This window comes from Podarcis erhardii, assembly GCF_964252035.2.
Source record: "Podarcis erhardii genome assembly, chromosome: 12".
Lineage (NCBI taxonomy): Eukaryota > Metazoa > Chordata > Lepidosauria > Squamata > Lacertidae > Podarcis > Podarcis erhardii.
In genome coordinates this window covers 27,170,717-27,190,066 of record NC_138513.1, presented here as the reverse complement: position 1 = coordinate 27,190,066, position 19,350 = coordinate 27,170,717, and the positions used below count along the sequence as shown (strand labels likewise).

At 44.4% G+C, this 19,350-nt stretch overlaps 1 protein-coding gene across 1 annotated transcript; it reads right to left on the bottom strand.

Annotated features, from left to right (window-relative positions):
* Nucleotides 1-1,537: 1,537 nt before the first annotated feature.
* TSPAN13 (tetraspanin 13) lies at nucleotides 1,538-19,349 on the bottom strand. The gene is made up of 6 exons (XM_081833946.1): nucleotides 19,078-19,349; nucleotides 9,618-9,785; nucleotides 7,207-7,287; nucleotides 4,105-4,218; nucleotides 3,623-3,733; nucleotides 1,538-2,931 (listed from the first exon to the last, which is right to left on the bottom strand). Exons 1-6 carry the CDS (start codon nucleotides 19,138-19,140, stop codon nucleotides 2,857-2,859), a joined length of 612 nt encoding a protein of 203 aa, XP_081690072.1. The 5' UTR covers nucleotides 19,141-19,349; the 3' UTR covers nucleotides 1,538-2,856.
* Nucleotide 19,350: the final 1 nt, after the last annotated feature.

Here is a 19,350-nt window from a genome sequence, read left to right as displayed (position 1 = left end):
TTCAAACATTAAAAACTTCCCTAAACAAGGCTGCTTTCAGATGTCTTCTAAAAGTCAGATAGTTGTTTATTTCCCTGACATCTGATGGGAGAGCCTTCCACAGGGTGGGCACCACTACCATGAAGGCCCTCTGCCTGGTTCCTTGTAACCTCATTTCTCTCAGTGAGGGAACCGCCAAAAGGCCCTTGGCTGCTGAACGATGGGGGTGGAGGCACTCCTTCAGGTATACTGGGCCGAGGCTGGGTCCAAAGATGTTTTTTTAAGAAGCAGTTTAATGAAAGTCTCTCTCAGCGGGGCTGGGAAGACTCCCTCACAGAGTGAAGCATTCACTACCCTGCAGAGTCCATTGCCCAGCCCTTCCTGGCTCGCTTTTAATAGCCAAGATGGGCAAGGATTAAGGAGACAGGTGGTTGGTTTCACTCGTCCAAGCAGCCTGTCCACATCCTCGGAGGTAACCGATGGGAATTGATCCCATGCAACTTGACTAGACAGGACTTTAGCACTCTCCCGCCCCGGCCCTGCTCCCACGGTGGAGTCCACCTCTTTCCAAATCTGAGCGACTTTGCAAAATCATTGCAGGAGATCTTGGGGGCCTTGTCAGGCCCCAATGGTGCAGGTGGTTCCGTTAAATTACGAACTGCCTGAAAGAGTCTCCTGCTTACATGTTGCCACCCTCCTTGTGTAGGGGGCACAGGAAGAAGGCTGTCAGATGGCGATGGCAGGGTCCAGAGCCGGTCCTTGAAGCATTGTAGTCCTGAGCCCATGTAAGGCTTTAAAGGTCAAAAGCAGCACTTTGAATTGGGGCTGGAAACTAATGGGCAGCCACTGTGGTAGGGCCAGGATTGGCATAATATGCTCAACCTTTCCTGCCCCACTGGCCACTGAATTCTGCACCCACTGAAGTTTCTGGACCATCTTCAGAGGCAGCCCCACGTATAATGTACTGCAGTAATCTAACCTAGAGGTTACCAGTACCTAGACAAATGATGTTAGGCTATCTCTGTCCAGATGTTCCACCAGCTGAAGCTGATGGAAGGCACTCCACACCACCAAGGCCACCTGAGCCTCAAGCATCAGCAGTGGGTCCAGAAGTAGCCCCCAAGCTGCATGCCCCCTCCCTCAGAGGATTTACCTAAGCTCCTTTTAAAGCTGTTCACGCTGGCGGCCATCATGGTATCTTATGCTAGCTTGTGCCAGAGTTTTAAGCACATGCTTCCATTAAGGCTTTCCACAGTCTGTTCCTTGCAATGAGTTTACCCAGCTGCTCCTGCTTTGCATTTTGTTATTTCCTTGCACCTCGTTTTCGTTCTGGGATTTTGTAAGGCTCCCTACCCCTGAAATAATTCACTCAGATCTTTTACTATTAAAAAAAAAGCACAATGCCTAACTTCAAGGTGTTTTTGTGTGTGTGTGTGATTTTAAGGGATCCACGCACGTCATTTTAGAACGACAGCTTTGACGAGGAAGCACAGTGTTTTCCAGTCCAGTCCTTCACTGGGAGCTCTCAACTACAGTGCATGACACTTGACTCTACCTGTTTGTTTTTTTTAACATACTTCCAAAAAAAGTTTTATTTTTTTATCCATGTGCTACAAAGATACATAACTGTAATGTTCTAGTTCACATTTACGATCAAATATTTTAAATACCGAGTGCGGAAAAAGTATTTTAAATAGCAATGACTGAGCATAATTAGTTAAAGACCAACAGCAGTATCACAATTAACTTACTACACCGATTAAATTTATATGAGAACTCTAGGCATCAAGACTAGTTTTTCTTAGTGTGACAAGCTAACTAAACATTATTCTCTCTTTTAGCCACTTTAAACTACACACAGGTCATTCAAATGCAAGTTATTGGGTAATACAATGAAGTTTCATATCCCTGTCCATCTTCACCTGTCGCATGTTAAAGATAAACTCTATATCAAGGGTAAACAAGCTGGTGCCCTCCTGATCTTGTCAGATTTTACCTTCTACCAGCCCAGTTGGCAGGCCAGGGTGTGAGATGTAAGACAGTACATCTGAAGCACACTACATTGGCCACCCTTATGCCACACTCTAAAGTCAATGGAGAATCTATTATGAATTTTAACCATTCTGAATGGCAAGGAGCCATTGCAATCCAGTGTGTTCATGTGTACGTATACAGAGTTGCAGTGAATTAAGAAGCTCACATACAATCCATTAATGCGGTGAAATGACAAAACAGGGCTCTGGAATGGAATCACTACGTTCCCATGGCAATTCTGAAATAGACGGATAACACTAACTAATGTACACAGGTTTTCACATTACCTATGTAAACAAGGGAAGAAGCAGAACACAGGGTTGGAGATGATTTTCTACATCCTGTGACGTCTATGTTATTGGGTGGTGGTTGTGGGTTTTTTTTAACACCCCATAATACCAAAGTTGGAAACAACAGCATCATAATTTACATCAGGTTTCATAACACAGCTTTGGGTATTCAAAACTGATCTTTCAGAAAGAATTTCTGGCAGACGAAACAGATCAGAAATCTCTCTTCTCCTCTTTGCCCACCGAAGGCAATAGCAAGCAATTGTCAAAGACCAGAATGCAGGGTTGGACAGTGTAACATTAGAAGAGCTCCTACAAAACTCCCCCCACATTCCTAAAGTATCCAGATTCTGATTAGGGGCACAGGTGACATTCCAAGCCAGCTAATCCAAGGGCAATACAAGAAAAACCAAGATGAGAAGCAGCTGTAGGCAGGCCATCTTATCTCAAGTGCACAAGGCCGAGGCTGATGTGGAAAGCAGCCAATTGGTAGAGAATTCATGGTTAAAAACACAGGAAAAGAAATATTCAGTCCCCCGAGAAAGTTTCCAGGTCAAAGAAATGCACTAGGATTTGCCCGAGGATCCTTCTGGTTCCTATATCTGTAGGTGAGCCACACACCCAAGATCTGAAGAAAGGGAGGGGAGGGAGAGAAGAGAAGAGAGGAAATAAATCATTTGTTGGGGATCATAAACTTCTCAAGTTCCATATCCTACCACCACCACATTTTACCTAAGTAGCCAAAACATAGTAAACATAACTGTCCTGGGAGGCCAGGTGGGGGCCATCTGGTTGTGTTGAAACAGTGAGCAAGGGACGCAAAACCCTGAGGTTGGCCTGTCTGCATACTTGGGCTGGTGTGTGAAGGGAGCTCCATCTGACTTGGCCACACTCCTCTTGCATGAAAGAGCTCTATGCACATCTACAGTATAAGTATTCACATAGAGCAGATAATGGTAGATGTCAAGCTTGATGGACCTACTTTGTTTTGTTCTGGTGGTTTGTATTTTGTTTCCACAGGAGTCAAATTCGGGAGTTAAAATGCAGATGGAAGCAGTGAATGAACAATGCCTCAGAAACAGTTCAGATTTTTTTTAATAAAAAAATGCATACCCTTATTATTTCCCAAGTGGTAACTTACTTGACAAACCAATAATCAGTTGAATGATCAACTAAATGACAATTTTGCCACCACAGAAACCCGTAGCAATGATTCAAGAGGAGAGCTTGCAATTATTTTACGTCAGACATTTAGCACTGAAGGCTTCTCCCCAAAAACCTTGTTGCTTTTTACAAAGCAAAAGCTGTGTTTTTCTTACCTCCGTGAAACTAAAGAAGAGTCCAATGCCTCCTACAAATCTCAGCACCATCCCAGAGTATTCTTTGATTATTGGTGCACATGGGTGGCATGACTGTAGCTTAACACAGCTCTGTAATGAAGCAAAGATTAAATACACTTAAGATGTCATATATCCCTATGCATCAAGATCGTTTTCCGTATACAAGGGATACTTCTAATTTATGTCCTTCCCCTCAAAAATAAATAATAATAATAAAAAAATCCCTAGCGGTGCTGCTAATTTAATGGCCAAAATTCACAACTAGTGTCCCAAGGTTATGAAAGTTATAAAAACACTCTAGGTGTGATTAAACTCCAATAAAATGCAGGTACCTCACACGCAAGGTAAACAAATTATTTCTTTCAAAGACAGGCAACTGTGGATACTTGATAAGAGTTAGCTGTCCAGTACTTCTAAAAACAGGCTTTGGAGTGGAAAATGGAACCGAGTTGTTTACTCACAGCCAAGCATGTGTCCGCTTCACTGACATTATTGAATCCGCAACAGTTTAGATTCCTCTCAATATCCTGCTTGGCGTTGTTTGTGTTGTTCCACCCAACTTCTAGAAGCTTGCTCTAGAATACATAAAGAAGTTATTTAGCAGGTGGGTACTCTTTCTTTGTCAACCATTTGACATGACAGTTCTTATTCCCCAGCATTGTTGTATAGTGAGATGTGTTGGCACTATTACCATTGTTCCAGATCGGACATTTTATCTGAACTAACCACACAGAAGAAATTCGTGTTTCCCTGTAGCTTTATGAAGGACACAGCTATTTATCTTCCTTCACTCATATATTTATATGCCTTTGACCGTCTGGGACTTACGTTGTATCCAACGTAGTGCTAAGTTAAAGTCCCTTCATGGTGTACAAGTTGCACTGGTGGAACACTGTGGTGCAAAGCAAATTGAAAACACACTACCAAAGGTTGTCACACAACAGATTGCACAAAAGAGCTGTTGTACAACAAGCTTCCACTAGTGTAACTGTTGCACAGGAATTCCTTTGTTGCACAACCTTTAAACTTCTGCCATGTGCTAGTAAATGGGCTGTTTTCTTTTTGGACGATTATCTGGCAATTCTTTGCATTACTACTTTCCTGGCTACAGCGCACTCATGCTGGTCTTTTCAATGAGCTTTCTATGACAATTGAAAAATCACTTTCCAGAGTCGTTGTGGCAAAAACCAGCAGAATAAACAGCGCTATGTGCAGAAACCACTTCCAACTCTCTATGCAAAACCTCTTAAGCAGAGTTTCATGTCTTCACAGCAGATATTTAGATCTCCCAAGTTGTATACATCCCAAGCTCTGTTTGGGGCAGTTAATCTGCAAGCGGAGACACCCAAAATTTAGACTTGCAGGGACGACAAAAATCAGATCCTTCTTCTTGAAGGAGGGTCAGATTGACATGAAAGAGTCAGATTGGTTAACTTGATGGCTGGTATGATGGGTGTGAGGCTTGGGCCATACCTAAGTGTGTGGCAGCTTTTGAAAATTCCTGGACCCTCTGCAGCTTCCAAGTGGCATGCAGAGCATTCAGACATCAGTGGTAATGGGTGGAGGAATAAGTGTCAGCTGTGACGGTTCATATGTGTTTGAGAGAGGGTGATATTTGACAGTGGCTGTGGAGCTCTATCACACCATGTATCTGCCTGCTGCAAAAGGGGACCATTCTTTTCTTCAGTGACAGATGCAGATGGCCCCTCTCGGGAAGATGGAGGAGGGCTAATGGGCAAGCTTTAAGGCTGGCCTCTTGATGTCCACAACACAAGCACAGGAGGAAGGAAAGACATACAGAGCAAGAGAGCAAGGTACCGTATTTTTCACTCTATAGGACACACTTTTCCCCCTCCAAAAATGAAGGGGAAATGTGTGCGCTCCGGAGGCTTTGCGTTGCTTTTGCTGAAGCCAGGAGACTCTGGTCTTTGAGGCTGGCGGTGGGGGAAAGCAGCGCTCCCCCCCACCAGCTCCACAGGCTCGGGGGGTAGTGGGAAGGTGTGTGACACCTTCGTGCTACTCCCCTACCTGGTTTTGAGGCTGGCAGTGGGGGAAAGCAGTGCTTCCCCCCATCGCCAGCCCCACAGGCTCTGTCGAAAAGCCCGCAGGAGCCGTGCACTCTTTAAAGGGTGCGCGGCTTCTGTGGGCTTTTCTACGAGGTGGGGGAATTCTTGGGAGCTTTTCCCCAAGGAGGGAGAAGGGACTGACCGGCTGAGTCAGTCCCTTCTCCCTCCTGTGGGCTTTTGCAGGAGATGGGGGAATTCCCCCACCTCCCGCAATAGCAGGGAGAAGGTCTGGGAGAAGTGCACAAGCTGCGTGCAGCCTGTCCGCTGGTCCCAGAGCTGGGGGGGGGGAATCATATTTTTTTCCCTTGATTTCCCCCTCTGAAAACTAGGTGCGCCTTATGGTCAGGTGCGCCCTATAGAGCGAAAAATACGGTAGTTAGCTGACCGACCATCATCCCATAACAGCTGTAAGAAACCCAAGTATTAGCTCCTGTCTTGACCCTTGCATGGGGCTGGTAACTGGTTATACTGTTGGTTAATCTGTACTATACTATACTAAAGGGACACGGGTGGCGCTGTGGTCTAAACCACTGAGCCTTGGGCTTGCTGATCAGTAGGTTGGCGGTTCGAATCCCCGCAATGGGGGTAGCTCCCATTGCTCCGTCCCAGCTCCTGCCAACCTCACAGTTTGAAAGCACACCAAAGTGCAAGTAGATAAATAGGTACCACTGTGGCAGGAAGGTAAATGGCATTTCTGTGTGCTGCTCTGGTTTTGCTAGAAGCAATTTAGTCGTGCTGACCACATGACCCAGAAAAACTGCCTGCGGACAAACGCCGGCTCCCTCGGCCAGTAAAACGAGATGAGTGCCACAACCCTAGAGTCGTTCACGACTGGACTTAACTGTCATTGGTCCTTTACCTTTTTATGCTATACTAAACTATAGTATAGTATAAAGGGCATTGGTAAAGGAACCCTGGATGGTTAAGTTCAGTCAAAGGTGACTATGGGGTTTGGCACTCATCTCGCTTTCAGGCCGAGGAACCCAGCTTTTGTCCACAGACAGCATTCCGGGTCATGTGGCCAGCATGACTAAACCACTTCTGGTGCAATGGCACACCGTGACGGAAGCCAGAGCACATGGAAACACCATTTACCTTCCCATCACAGTGGTACCTATTTATCTACTTGCACTGGCGTGCTTTCAAACTGCTAAACGGCAAGCCCAAGAGGCTCAGTGGTTTAGACCACAGCGCCACCCACTGCCCAGTATCTCGGGCTTATATAATTGAAGCTTGATCTAGTCGGTGGACAATGAGTTTTAATGACTGCACTTGCCTACTCTTTAACCAATTTTAAATGCTACTAGAGAAAAACTATTTTGATTGCTCTGTATGTTTTGAATTGAATAGTTACAAGATTATTTCTAGCAATGACGCATATTCCTGCTCTTGCCCTGTTGCAAGACACTCTAGGCTCTTCTATATGGAAAAGCAGCACACAGATTTAGCCACAGCTATGAGCGGTTTTAGGCGAAGAAGTCACGAGCCATCTCTTACCTGCTGTTCCTTGTTCAATGTCAAACAAGCACAGGAGACCGAAAACTGTATAATAAACACTAGCAAGAGAATAATCATATACTGAAGTTACGTAGTTAAGGTCAACAAGATCATGTGTATCATTCATGAAAACACAAAGTTACGGTAACTGTATGCACAAAATGGGGTTCTTTAGCCAAGAAACTAGGCTCTCTTGGCTTGGAAGAAATGGAGTCCAGTCAAGAGGCAAAGTAAGGTAATCAGCACAGACAAGAGGATTTTTTTCTGGTGCCATTAAGGGTGAGAATCAGAAACAAACTACTCTAGACTATTCTCTGTTTTGGTTGACTGACCAGCCTGCTAGTCTGCCTGCCTTGGATCAAGTTGCTCTTTAATCAATCTTGGTTCAATCATTTCTTCATATTACCTCTACTGACAAGTGGCATTCCTAAGCCTCATTACTGGAAGTGCCTTTGCTAAGCCCCCACATGACACAAATGCAATGGAGGGCGGGATTTATTCCCCATCAATCATTTTTAAGCAAGAAAAAAGGTCTTTTGTTTCTTATCAAAGAAAGGGTAGGATGGTGTAGGGGGGAAACTCTCTACTGACAGCATTCTCTCCAAAATGCTGGCAGCAATCAGATGAGCCATTCTATGCATGTCTACTCAGAAGTAAGCCCCACTGAGTGCAACTTCAATGGGACTTACTTCCAAGGAAGTGAATCTGGGATTGTAACCTGAAGTATTTTAGCGAGTAACCACTCTTCTTCCCAGCTACAGAATCATCGGCAGGAGGATCACTGGCTGTTATCCAAACTGGTATAAGCTCATTTCACAATGACAAGAAATAAAGTCCTTCATGTCTTAGACCTGATATTGGGGGGATACTGTGCTAACAGAGATTCATCAGGTGCCTTCTGTTTCAGCTTCTAAACATTTGCTGAAAACTCTTCTATTCCACCAGGCCTATGCATGGAAAGAACACATCTTTCCATAACAGTTAGCTGATTTTTTTATTTTATTTGCACAGTTTTATGTATTATTGTTGTAAACCACTTTGTTTATTAATTTTCCAGCAAGAACATCTAATTAACATATCAAAGCAAATCAAAAACTAAAATAAAAGTCCAATTGTCTTCCAAATTGTAATCTTAATTTGTTTTGTTTTTTTAATGCAATAGTGGAATACAAATATATTTTTACAATTAAAAAATAATAAAAATCATTTTTCCTACATTGGGGTGGAGAATCTATAGCTCGCCAGATGTTGCTGGATAACAGTGCTCATCATCCCTGACCATTGGTCATATTGGCTGGGGCTGGTGGGAGCTATTAATAATAAAAATAATATAATTAATATTAGCTAACATTTGGCATCATATTTCTCATGTGATTTAAAAAAAAACCTCAGACATCGCAACTTACAAAAAGTATAAAACATCCAAAATTTAGAACGAGGCAATAAAAACAAAAAACAATTAATTCATATTACGCACACACAAACTACAAACACATCTTGCCCCATAAAGGTTGGCACAATCAATATCAGCACAATACATAATCAATAACCAAAGAAGCTGGTAATTAATAATGAACAGCCCATCACAGACCATCAAATTTAAGCAGAGGAGAGTCTTAATCTGGTGCTGAAAAGACAGGAATGTTGGCACCAGGTGGGCCTCACTGGGCAAATTATTCCCTAAGTGGAAGGTCACAGCCAAAAAGTCCCTGTCCCTTGTCACTAACTCCGAAACTATCTCAGAGGCGGCTTTAAATGTTAATTTTAGGCATACACTGGACACTTGCAAGTCTAAATGCACTTTCTGTAGGGAGGAAATACATGGATGAAAAGTCTAACAGTGGACAGATCATGTCATAGCCAGTGTATGTACATGATAAATCTATTCCAGCTGGGAAGCAGCTAGGTAAGTAATTCAAGCAGGGCTGTTAGGCAGCTGGGAAAGGGCAACCATGTACAAGAATTCTTCTCACACTGGGCTTCTAAGTATGCACCCTACAATCTTGTGCGTAACATAAGCAGCGCTGCCTTCTAGAAGAAAACAGGATTGCTGCAGGAAGCGTAAGATATATAATTGCTTCAGAAAGCCCAGAAAACAAGCTGGCATTCCTTATCGGTGATCTGTAACTATTTCAAGGAAACCAGTTGTACCACTGTCTTGTGACCCATTTATAGATGGAGAACTGTTTGCTTTACGAAACAGCTTTTTTTGGAAAAAAATAAAAATGTCATAACTGGGTCAGGGGCCAACCATGTGATCAGTGTTCCTTGTGCTTTAGGTGATTCTGCGCATTTAGACTGAGGTGCAATGCAAGGAGTCGTCGAGGCAGATGAAGGGGGGAAATAGGGTTACAAATAGCTCTGTGGAAAATGGGTCGTGTGTTAGAAAAACTGCCCAGGTCAAAGGATACGAAGAAGAGCAACACCTGGTGGTGTTTGATGGCGCCGATCAACCCCACCAGAGCAATCAGGAAGAGAAATATCCCCACAGCAATGACTACTCCGACCACCCGAAAGCTGGAGATGAGGCCAAAACCAATGCCCCATGCTGCGATTCCAATCAGCAGCAGGCTCACCAACTGGAAGGAAAGTGAGAGAAGAAAAAGGATTACTAGGATTTCCTAAAAAGCAAAACAGAGAAAGATATAAAGATGAAATCCATGCACATTGCAATTAGTCCCACGGAGCTTGGTGAAACTTACTACCAAGTTCAAGGTCTTACCTTTAGTATAATTTGGGACCTTAATCTTTTGGGACCAGTTTCCCTGCAAGATCACATTACCCCATATATACCCACTCGACTGCTCCACACTGCAGAACAGTGGCATGTAATACTCACTCCACACCTTTGGAACTCCCTGCCTATTGACAACAGGCAGACCCCTTCACAGCAATTCTTTGTAGTGCCTGCAAAAAAAACCTTCTTTTTCTTTTTTGCAAGCCTATCCAGATACATAGAATGATAACAGGTACTTTAATTTGGATTTTAGCTTACTGTGGAGTTTGCTTGTTCTTGAAGTGTTTTAAATAGCTGCTTTTAACGGTTTTTATTTTATTTTACTGATAATGTCATTGTTTTGTCCTGCTCTGAGGTTTTTTTGTTTTTTTTAAACAATCAATTGGTATATAAATTTTATGAAATAAATAAATAGAATAAAATTATCAAGCCAAGGATTGGGTTGCATAGCTCATGTTGAAAACTTTAAGTGAAAGTTTTCGTGTGTGTGTTTTAAAAAACAGAGGAAGAATGGGGGTGCACATGGAGGAGCGGTGGATGAAAGGAAAATAGCCTTCATGCCCATTTTCCTTTTATACAAATTTTGCTTCCATGGAGCTTCCATTATGAACTGCCATCTACTTGTCCCAAACAACCAGGAAAGGATTGTTACTCCAAGCAAAACGGACTTTTTGCCAACTGGGATGAGTTCTTTCAAGTCACCAGTGCCTACAAACAGCCGAGGGAGAGGGGTAGGGAGTTTTTTCTCATGGGCAGTCCTATAACATTCTTGGAAATATTCTACTAGGAGGTCAGACCAGGCCGTTGTGTAATGACCCAGAAGGATGAATAATATGTTGTTGATTTGTTAGGTGCATTGTTTCGACACCCATGAGCAAGTGAAGAGAAGTGCTTTAAATTCACAACAATTAAGTCGCACAGGAAATTAATTGCGATCCTCGGCTGTTCAAACAGGTTGAGAAATCTCACACCACAGAAGCGTAACTGCAGACTGAGCTGCCAATGTGTTATCTTCAGCATTCTCTATATTGCTAACACAGGAGGCAGCGAGATGAAGACTTGACCTAAGAGACGTCATTTGCTGGGAAGAGTGCATCCAATATTGTTAACAAGAAGACAGCTTTTTACTCTCACCAAGCCCTTCTTGTCTGAATTTGATCAAAGCAAGTTTGAAAACCTTGGGGATACAGCTGTTTTTCCTGTTCTGGATGACATTTTGAAGTGGAAGATTAGGTTCAGCTAGGTCAGCTTGCAAGGTCATGTTTTATATGCAGGAAGCTCCTGCCTTTCCTGTGTTTCCGTAACCCACAGTACGTTTGAGCCACCTAAGTCTCTGCTATAATGTGGGAGAAGTGAAGGCAACATTAGATAGCAGTGAACTGAGAAGGCCAAGAATTTATCTTGCAGAAGTATCTGAAATTTGAAGGTTCACCTAGCAAATGAACAGACTGGACTGCAACATAAGTTGCAAGGTTTCGATTTTCAAAAAAGGTTCTTCCCAAACCAGTAATGATTTCATCCAGTACTCTAAACCGGGAAGTCTGCTAATACAATTCACAAAAACAGGAACCACCATCTTTCGAAAAAAGCCAGAATCCAATAGTTCCCATTGTAATTTTCCACTGATCATCAGGGCCATCTTGTGAAGCAGGCTTGAGTCATCCATGCACCTTCTAAGTTATAGGAGTTATTACAAGAGCCTTTGGTGTAGCTCACACATCTTCTACGAGATATGCCAAGCAGGTTGAGATGTTGGTTGACTGCACAAGTATTGCTAACTACTTCTTGTTTGGCATATCAAAACATCCCATGAAGTCAAAAATATTTTATGAAGGGAGGGGCCTACATTATCATGGTGTTACCAAAGAAAGGAATGAGGGCTTCTTGCTCTATACTCCATTAGGAGCCTAAATATACACACGCGAACAGCAGTCACATTTTTTTACATTCGCCTGTCACATCGCCTTTGAAAGCTCCCAGTGATTTCTGCGCAAGAATTAATTCTTTTAAAGCAAAATTGGTAAAATGGCCCCCAAGCTTCCAAAATAAAAGTCAAGAAGAACCATTCAGTCTCTTGAGTAAAATGCTCACCGCTTGATAACAAAATTGGAGATTGGGTAATTCTTACAGGGCAATACTATGCATATTTGATGATGCAGAAAACCCCACTGAATTCAAGGGTGGCTTACTCTCAAGTAAATGGGTACTGTGTTCAACAACACACTCCCAAGCATAGGACCACAGCCTAAATAAGCAACAAACACTTATTGGAAACATCTTTCTTGCAACATAAGCTAGCAAAATCTGAAATCTGTAACCGTCTGTAGCAGTAGCAGGGAACTGCAGACCCGGAGGCTAAATGGGACCCTCAGAAGTCTCCTCAGGCCACAAATCCCCCCTGCTGCTCTGCTTCACACCCTGTGTGACTGGAATGTGTTCCAAAACACTAATGATTTCTTGCTTTCCTGGACAGAGAGGGATGTGAGAATGTGCGTAGAAACTAGTCTACCATATAAAGGTAACATTTACATTGGTTTCTCGGCACATTTTCGCCTCTGGCATTCACTGACATGTGGTCCTTGAAAGGTTGCCAAGAAGGAAATGTGGCCTTCTGTCTGAAAACCATTCTCCGTCCCCACTCTAAAAAATTGCCTAAACCACTTATTCAGTTGTGCAAGCCAGTCACGAATGTGCCCCTACCCGCTTTGCCTAAAGGAAGGAATGGTTTAGCTCAGTGGTGTCCAAACTTTTTCAAAGAGGGCCAGATTTGATGAAGGATCTTGGGGGCCAACCAAAGTTGTTGACCTTTTAGGATTGAAGTTGTTGAGGTTTTTTTAGGATTTTACTCCAGGAAATAAATTATAAATTGCCCCAAAACGGACTTTGGACATGCCTGGTTTCGCTCAATACATTATTGATGCCAAATGTTCCACCTGTCCATGGGCAGGAGCGGCTATTATGTTACAGCACAACAGAAGCTTCCTCAAGGAAACTAGCAGGTCTATGCCATGTTCCACTCAAACTGAGGCTGCGGGTGCAGCAACTACATCAGAATGGCTTGACCCTGACCCTTATGGAAAAACTTACTTGCCAGCTGAGGGGAAGAATCCAAGGAGAGGAAAAAATGTTTGTGTGTGTTCGTGTACAATGGTCAGTTTAATTTATTATGTTTTGGGAAAAGGGCATGTTTAGGACTTCCTTCATCAACTTATGTGGGGCTTTATGCACTGACATTATAGGAGGACTGAGTTAATTTTCTTCTTTTTACGTTTGGCTGGTTGAGTACTTCTGTGATGGTTCCCCAATTGCTTCACTTAGTGTCTATTTTTGTGTGTGTTGCAGCCTGTACATTTGTGAAACATTTTCTGTCAGCTATATGATTTTCTCTTAAATTTGCTGTAACCAAATAGGTGTATATAAGCTCTGAGTTTTGTTTCTTCATTTGTTTTTCTTTGATATGTAAAGTCATAATAAACGGTTCTTTCTTTTTTAAAGGGCTTGACTCTCAGCAGTAAAGCCAATCCAAGTCGGGTGTTAAGTAACCAGAACTAGAAATTAGGTACAAGCACCCAAAGCAGCTGTCCAGACCATCCATGTTCCAAAGGGCACCAATGAAGCAGGGAGTTCTCCATGAGGTGCATTCTGGGGTGCCTTGAAAAGGATACAACTCATACTCAGCCAATTCAGATACAAAGCTCACAAGATAACCACAGAAATTAGAGAGGTCCCTATTTCAGGTCAGGCTTGTTATCCGTGTAGCCTTGTATTACAGAATCCGAGACCCTGGAGAACATCTGCTAGTGCAGGCACCCCTAAACTCAGCCCTCCAGATGTTTTGGGACTACAACTCCCATCATAACAGGACCAGTGGTCAAGGATGATGGGAACTGTAGTACCAAAACATCTGGAAGGCCAAGTTTGGGGATGCCTGTGCTAGTGATTCCTTCCCATCACCTATTAGCTGATTCCCCCATCCCACTCCAGCCACTCTCAGCATGCAAAGCATGGTCCTCTACCCATTGAACAATGGCTCCTCACATACAGTCCGTATATATGAGCCTAACCTGATGTTGTGAAGGTAAAACACTACTTATATATGATTGTTCTGCCATACAAGCCTGTTTACTCCGTAAGAGCTGTTGAGCAGACTAGTGTGGGCGTTTTTTGAAGCACAACTGCAGGGAGGGGACTGACATTTTTAGGTCAGAGGGCCACAATCCCCCATGAAAACCTTCTGGGGGAGTTGGAGCGGGAGGTGGGGGACATGCCAATGTGGCAGGCAGGGCCAGAAGCAAAAGTAGGCTGGGTGAAAAGTAAACAGGGGCAGAGCAAAGGATGTGACTCACCCTTGTACAGAAAGCTACATTCTGCCCATGCAAAAGTCAGGAGCTTCTAGATACGCATTGCAGTTCAAGGACACATTCCAGCCAGGCAAAAGCACTTGAGGGTTTATGAGGAGCGTGGTCTGGGAGGAGGCAAGGCCTAGAGAGTCCCAAGGGCCAGTTTCAAAGGCCTGGAGGGGTCCTTCGGTCAAAGATTCCCCACCCCTGCACAACTGGACACAGCAGAGGGCTTTCTCTGTGCCCCCTCCAAGATAGCAGGAATCCCTCAGGAGTGTATTCCTGCAGACATTTAACATGCCCTGTTAAGATCTTTTCAAGGGATGGATACCACCCACCCACCCCATCCTGTTTCTAGGCAGACAGGTACAGCAGATAACAAAGTTATTGCTCTTCCGTTGTTTAACTGTAGTGTTGTTTTATTTTCCTCCCAGCATTTCATCACAGAATCCTAGAGTTGGAAGGGACCCTGAGGATCATCGTCCAACCCCCTGCAAAGCAGGAATATGCAGCTGTCCCACACGGGGCTCGAACCTGCAACCTTGGCGTTACCAGCACCACGCTCTAACCAACAGAGCTGCTCCAGCACAACCTGATATTATTATTTACATTATTGCAGCCCACCCTGAGTGCTATAAAGAATGCCGCAATTCTTCTAGTTAATTAATTTCAAAAACTACTCAAGCGTCTGGATTTTTAACCAGTATCAAATTTTAACTTCAAATGGCTGCAGTAATCCCTTGGAAATCCCTAAATAGCTCTCCAGAGTCCAGCATTATTCAAACACCTTGTTTACCAGTCTCCTTGATCTTGTTCCCCTGCCTACTCCAGTTCCCTGCTCCAAGTACATAAAGGCAGGTAATCAAACTGAGCTGACAGGTGTAACTTACACGTCCCGTAATTAAATGCCTAGCAGATGACGAATGGCCAGACCCAGAGATGTTCCACACATTACGGGGCAAGAGATGCACCTTTGCCATGGTTACATCCTTGCCCACAGTGTCCAAATCACACACATGTATCCGTGAGGTTTTCACGTTTGTGTCAGGATGTAGTGTACGGTGTGGCTTTTGACATATTACGAAGAACGTCCTTGGAAGGGATACACCCCTGGCTGACACAGCATGGTCAGCTTTTTCTTTTTCTAATAGCACAGGTGAGATCCTGCTCCATTGTATCCGCCCCAGGCTTTCCTCTACTCCTCCAGTCAGTCAGTCAGTCAGTCAGTCAGCATCTCATACCACTTAACACTCTAAGGCAGCCTTTCTCAACCTTGGGTCCCCAGATGTTGCTGGCCATCATTCCTGACCACTGGGTCTTGCTAGCTAGGGGACATCTGGGGACTCAAGGTTGAGAAAGACTGCTCTAAAGTCTCACTGGCATATTTTTAGTTGACTGTCTCCTCCGTCTTCCATTTTGGCTTCCCCCTACCCTGGGGAAAAACAAGTCCACAGTTACATTAAAATCTTGGATATGTCTGTCAATGTCTATGGCAGTGTTTCCCAACCTTGTGCCTCCAGCTGTTTTTGGACTACAATTCCCATCATCCCTTGCCACTGGTCTTGCTAGTCAGGGATGATGGGAGTTGTAGTTCAAAAACAGCTGGAGGCACAAGGTTGGGAAACACTGGTCTATGGAGAACTCTCTGCTCTGTCCCTGGGGACATTTTTCAGTGTGGACCAAGGAAAGACCTATGCAAATATTCTTTCTACATATCTTTTTTGCCTCCTTTCTTTCCCGCCACTTCATTCTATTCCCCCTCCAACTCAGTTGTCAGTATACTTCCTCTCAGACTCTCAGGATTATGCACTGCCTTAACTTTTCAGATTCCTTTCAGCTTTCCCTTTTTAGTTTGGTTCCTTTTGGATTTTCCTTTTAGTTCTTTTCCTCTAAAGTTTTTCTTTTTTTCTTTTTAAAGCTACAAACATTGGCATTACTCCATGTCTAGGGGTACCTCTCTCTTGACCATGGCTGATGCTGGTAAGTGTACACATGGGAAGACTTGAAGCAGTATTATTCTCTAGGGTAACATTGCTTGAGCTTGGTTTTTTAGGATGCAATTCAGAAAGTGAAGTTACTGCATTGCAGGACTAATATAGTTATAATAACCATCATTATTTACAGGGCTGTCTTTACTCAGGGGTGTAAAGGGTGCGGGGCACCCAGGCGCCGAATTCTGGGGGGGGGCGCCAAATGTATACCTACTGTATACCGGTCCCTCTCGATTGGTGGCAGTGAAAAGCAATGGAACCAAAGTCCCCTCCCCCCTGCTCTGTTACTCCGTAGAGTCCAATATTCCCAACGAGTCAGGTAACAAAAGCATTTTTTCCCAATTTGTTGTTGTTACAGGTGAGCGATTCCCCCCCAAAAAAAGCTTAACAACTTTGAGTTTGCCCCCCCCCTAAAAAAGGTCAACAACTTTGGCTCATTCCAAAAAGCTCAATAAAAGTTAATTTTGGGGCGGCAAAACTAAATTTGGGGGTGCTGGGCGGATCTTTGTGCCCCGGTGGCGCATGTGCTAAAGATGGCCCTGATTATTTTGGGGGGGGGGAGGGAAGCAACTGCTGTAAGAAGTGGGCACAGGGATCCACCCATTCTGTTTGTGGAAGCCTCTGTGGAATGTGAGATTACTCTAAGGTAGCTCATATGAAGTCTATCTACTCCAGGAGAATGTCTTCCACAGTAGTCAACCGATGGACTTCTCTAAGTCCACAAGCAGGTCGTGAGGGCAACTGCCCACTCCCTAGCAACTAGTATGCAGAATCAATCTAATCTCTGAACCTGGAAGTGGGATATATATATTGATCCTGACTTGTGGCCACTAACCGCCTATGGAGAGAATTTGTCCAACTCCATTTTAAAGTCATTTAAGCTACGTATGATCCAGTGTCACATTTTGCAACAGCAATTTCTGTAGGTTAACTGTTTAAACATGTTTCACTTCCACGTGGATATCACGTTGTACAGTATTTTATCCTGTTCTATTTTGATATGGTCTGTGCCCTAATTCCAGTGCTTTTGGGTGGGAGTGGGGGGGCATACTCAGAGGTAAGTAGTACCAGCACCTTTTTCTTCAAATGTTAAAAGTATGGAACTTGCTGTAACAACTTTGCGGTAAGTACCAGCACCATTTTTTCCTAGAAAATAATTATGACTGATTAATTCTGTTCAATCCTAAATTACCGTTGTACTATAGAAGTCCTCAATGTTTTGGGGGTTGGAGACATAGTTGGAAGCTTAAGGAACTTCCACTTGCAGCTCAAAATATCCATTTCACAGAAGAAACAGTGTCTGAGGTGGCGATTGTGCCCATGGGCACTGTCTTGGAGACCCCGGCACTATATGAAGTAACAGCAAAGACTGTAAAGCATTTTGTAAACTAAAGTAATTCTGGCCCACTTAAGTGCCGTAGGTTCCTACTTCTGGCTCAGTTAGCCAGATGTAGCTTCCACTGATTTCAGTGGAGCTCACTTTCAAATAACTTTGCTTAGGGATACATACCAGCAGTTTTGTTTTTAAAAAAACAAACAAAAGTTTTGTCCAACCTACAGTCCCAGTCAAAACACAGAGATACAGGGCATCTTCAACAGATTAAAGAGTTCACTGCTGCCACATCAGGGAAACAAAGAATAAAAGCTGTGATCACATGGCTTATAGGCAAGCTTCCTAAACAAAAGCACAAGACTTAAACTTAGCAGGAAATTACTTCTCTTTATGTGTTTTAAAGTGAAAGGGATTGAATACAAAAAATAGGTTCAAGAGATTAATAAAGCCTGTGGCATTCAAAAAATATATATCAACATCGAAAACATAAGAGACCATTTTCCATAATATTTATATGTTACTATTTTGCAACAACAAAACAAAGGGAAAAAGCAAGGCAGGCAGCATAATCCTAAACATGTCTACTCAGTTCCATCCAGTTCAGTGAAATTTACTCCCAGGTAAGTGCTAGAAAGGATTGCAGCTAACATCCTGCAGTACCTTGGAAACTAGGGAGTTTATAAGGTTCCCGGGGCAGAATTGACTTCATCACCTGACAGGTGTTGTAAATATGGCATGTAAAGGATAAGAGCTAAGGGGGAAAGGTAGATGTCGAGTTTACCTGCTGCCTGGCCCAGTTCTTTTTTTTAAAATATAAGGCTACGTCATGGAAGATTTTCCAGCTCAATATGACCCACAGCAGCCCTTTTGCCATTTTCTCCTGGCAGGTGTCTGCTTGTCCCTGGAAACAGATGCCTAGCAGGCAGAAGCTCAACAAGTGAAGCTTCCCCCACTGTTGGGAGGGGGAGAGACCACGCTGAATTATTACTGCCTGCTCTGCAGTCGTGTTAAAGGCATAGGGGCAAGGTGGGCAACCTCGACGGGGGAAATTTCAGCGCCACACAAAAAAAACCAAGCGAGGAGTTCGCTTCCGGAAAAGGGAACACCCCCCCCCCCAAAAAAAACCCCAGCTTGTGGCCACGCAGCCCTTTACACCGGCGTCAAGGCGCTTCCCGGCCGGAGCGGATTGCAAGCTGCCCCCTTCCTCCGCCAACAGGTGCAGCCGGCGCGCCTAAGGGGCCGGGCGGCTTTTCAGGGGCCGTTGTCTACCCGGTTTCCCAGGCCAACTCGGGAGGCTCCGCTTGGCGACCGCCCAGGCCTCAAAGGTGGCCCTTTCCCGACCCACCGGAGAAAGGGAGAGGTGGGGCCGATTGCCTCCGGGCGGCGAGGGAAAAGAGGCGCGCCAGGCTCCCCGCGTGGGCCAGAGAGGCGCGCCCCGCCCGGCTCCCCCCGACGGGCGCCTCCACTCACCGTATAGAGCAGGTTGAGGGCGCACAGGCAGTTCTTGGAGCAGGAGAAGCCGCCGCAAACCATCGCGCCTCTGCGCTTGTGGCCGCCGCTACTGCGGCGATCGCCTGCCGATCGAGTAGCTCTCAATAGCTTGGGGTGTGGGGTGTGGATCTACTCTACCCCACCCGCTCTTTGGCTGGCTGAGGAGCGGTCCTCAGCTGCCGGAGGATCGCACGCTCCTGGCAGAAAGGATCAGACGCGGCGAGGGCGGCGGAGAAGCCCCTTTTCCCCAGC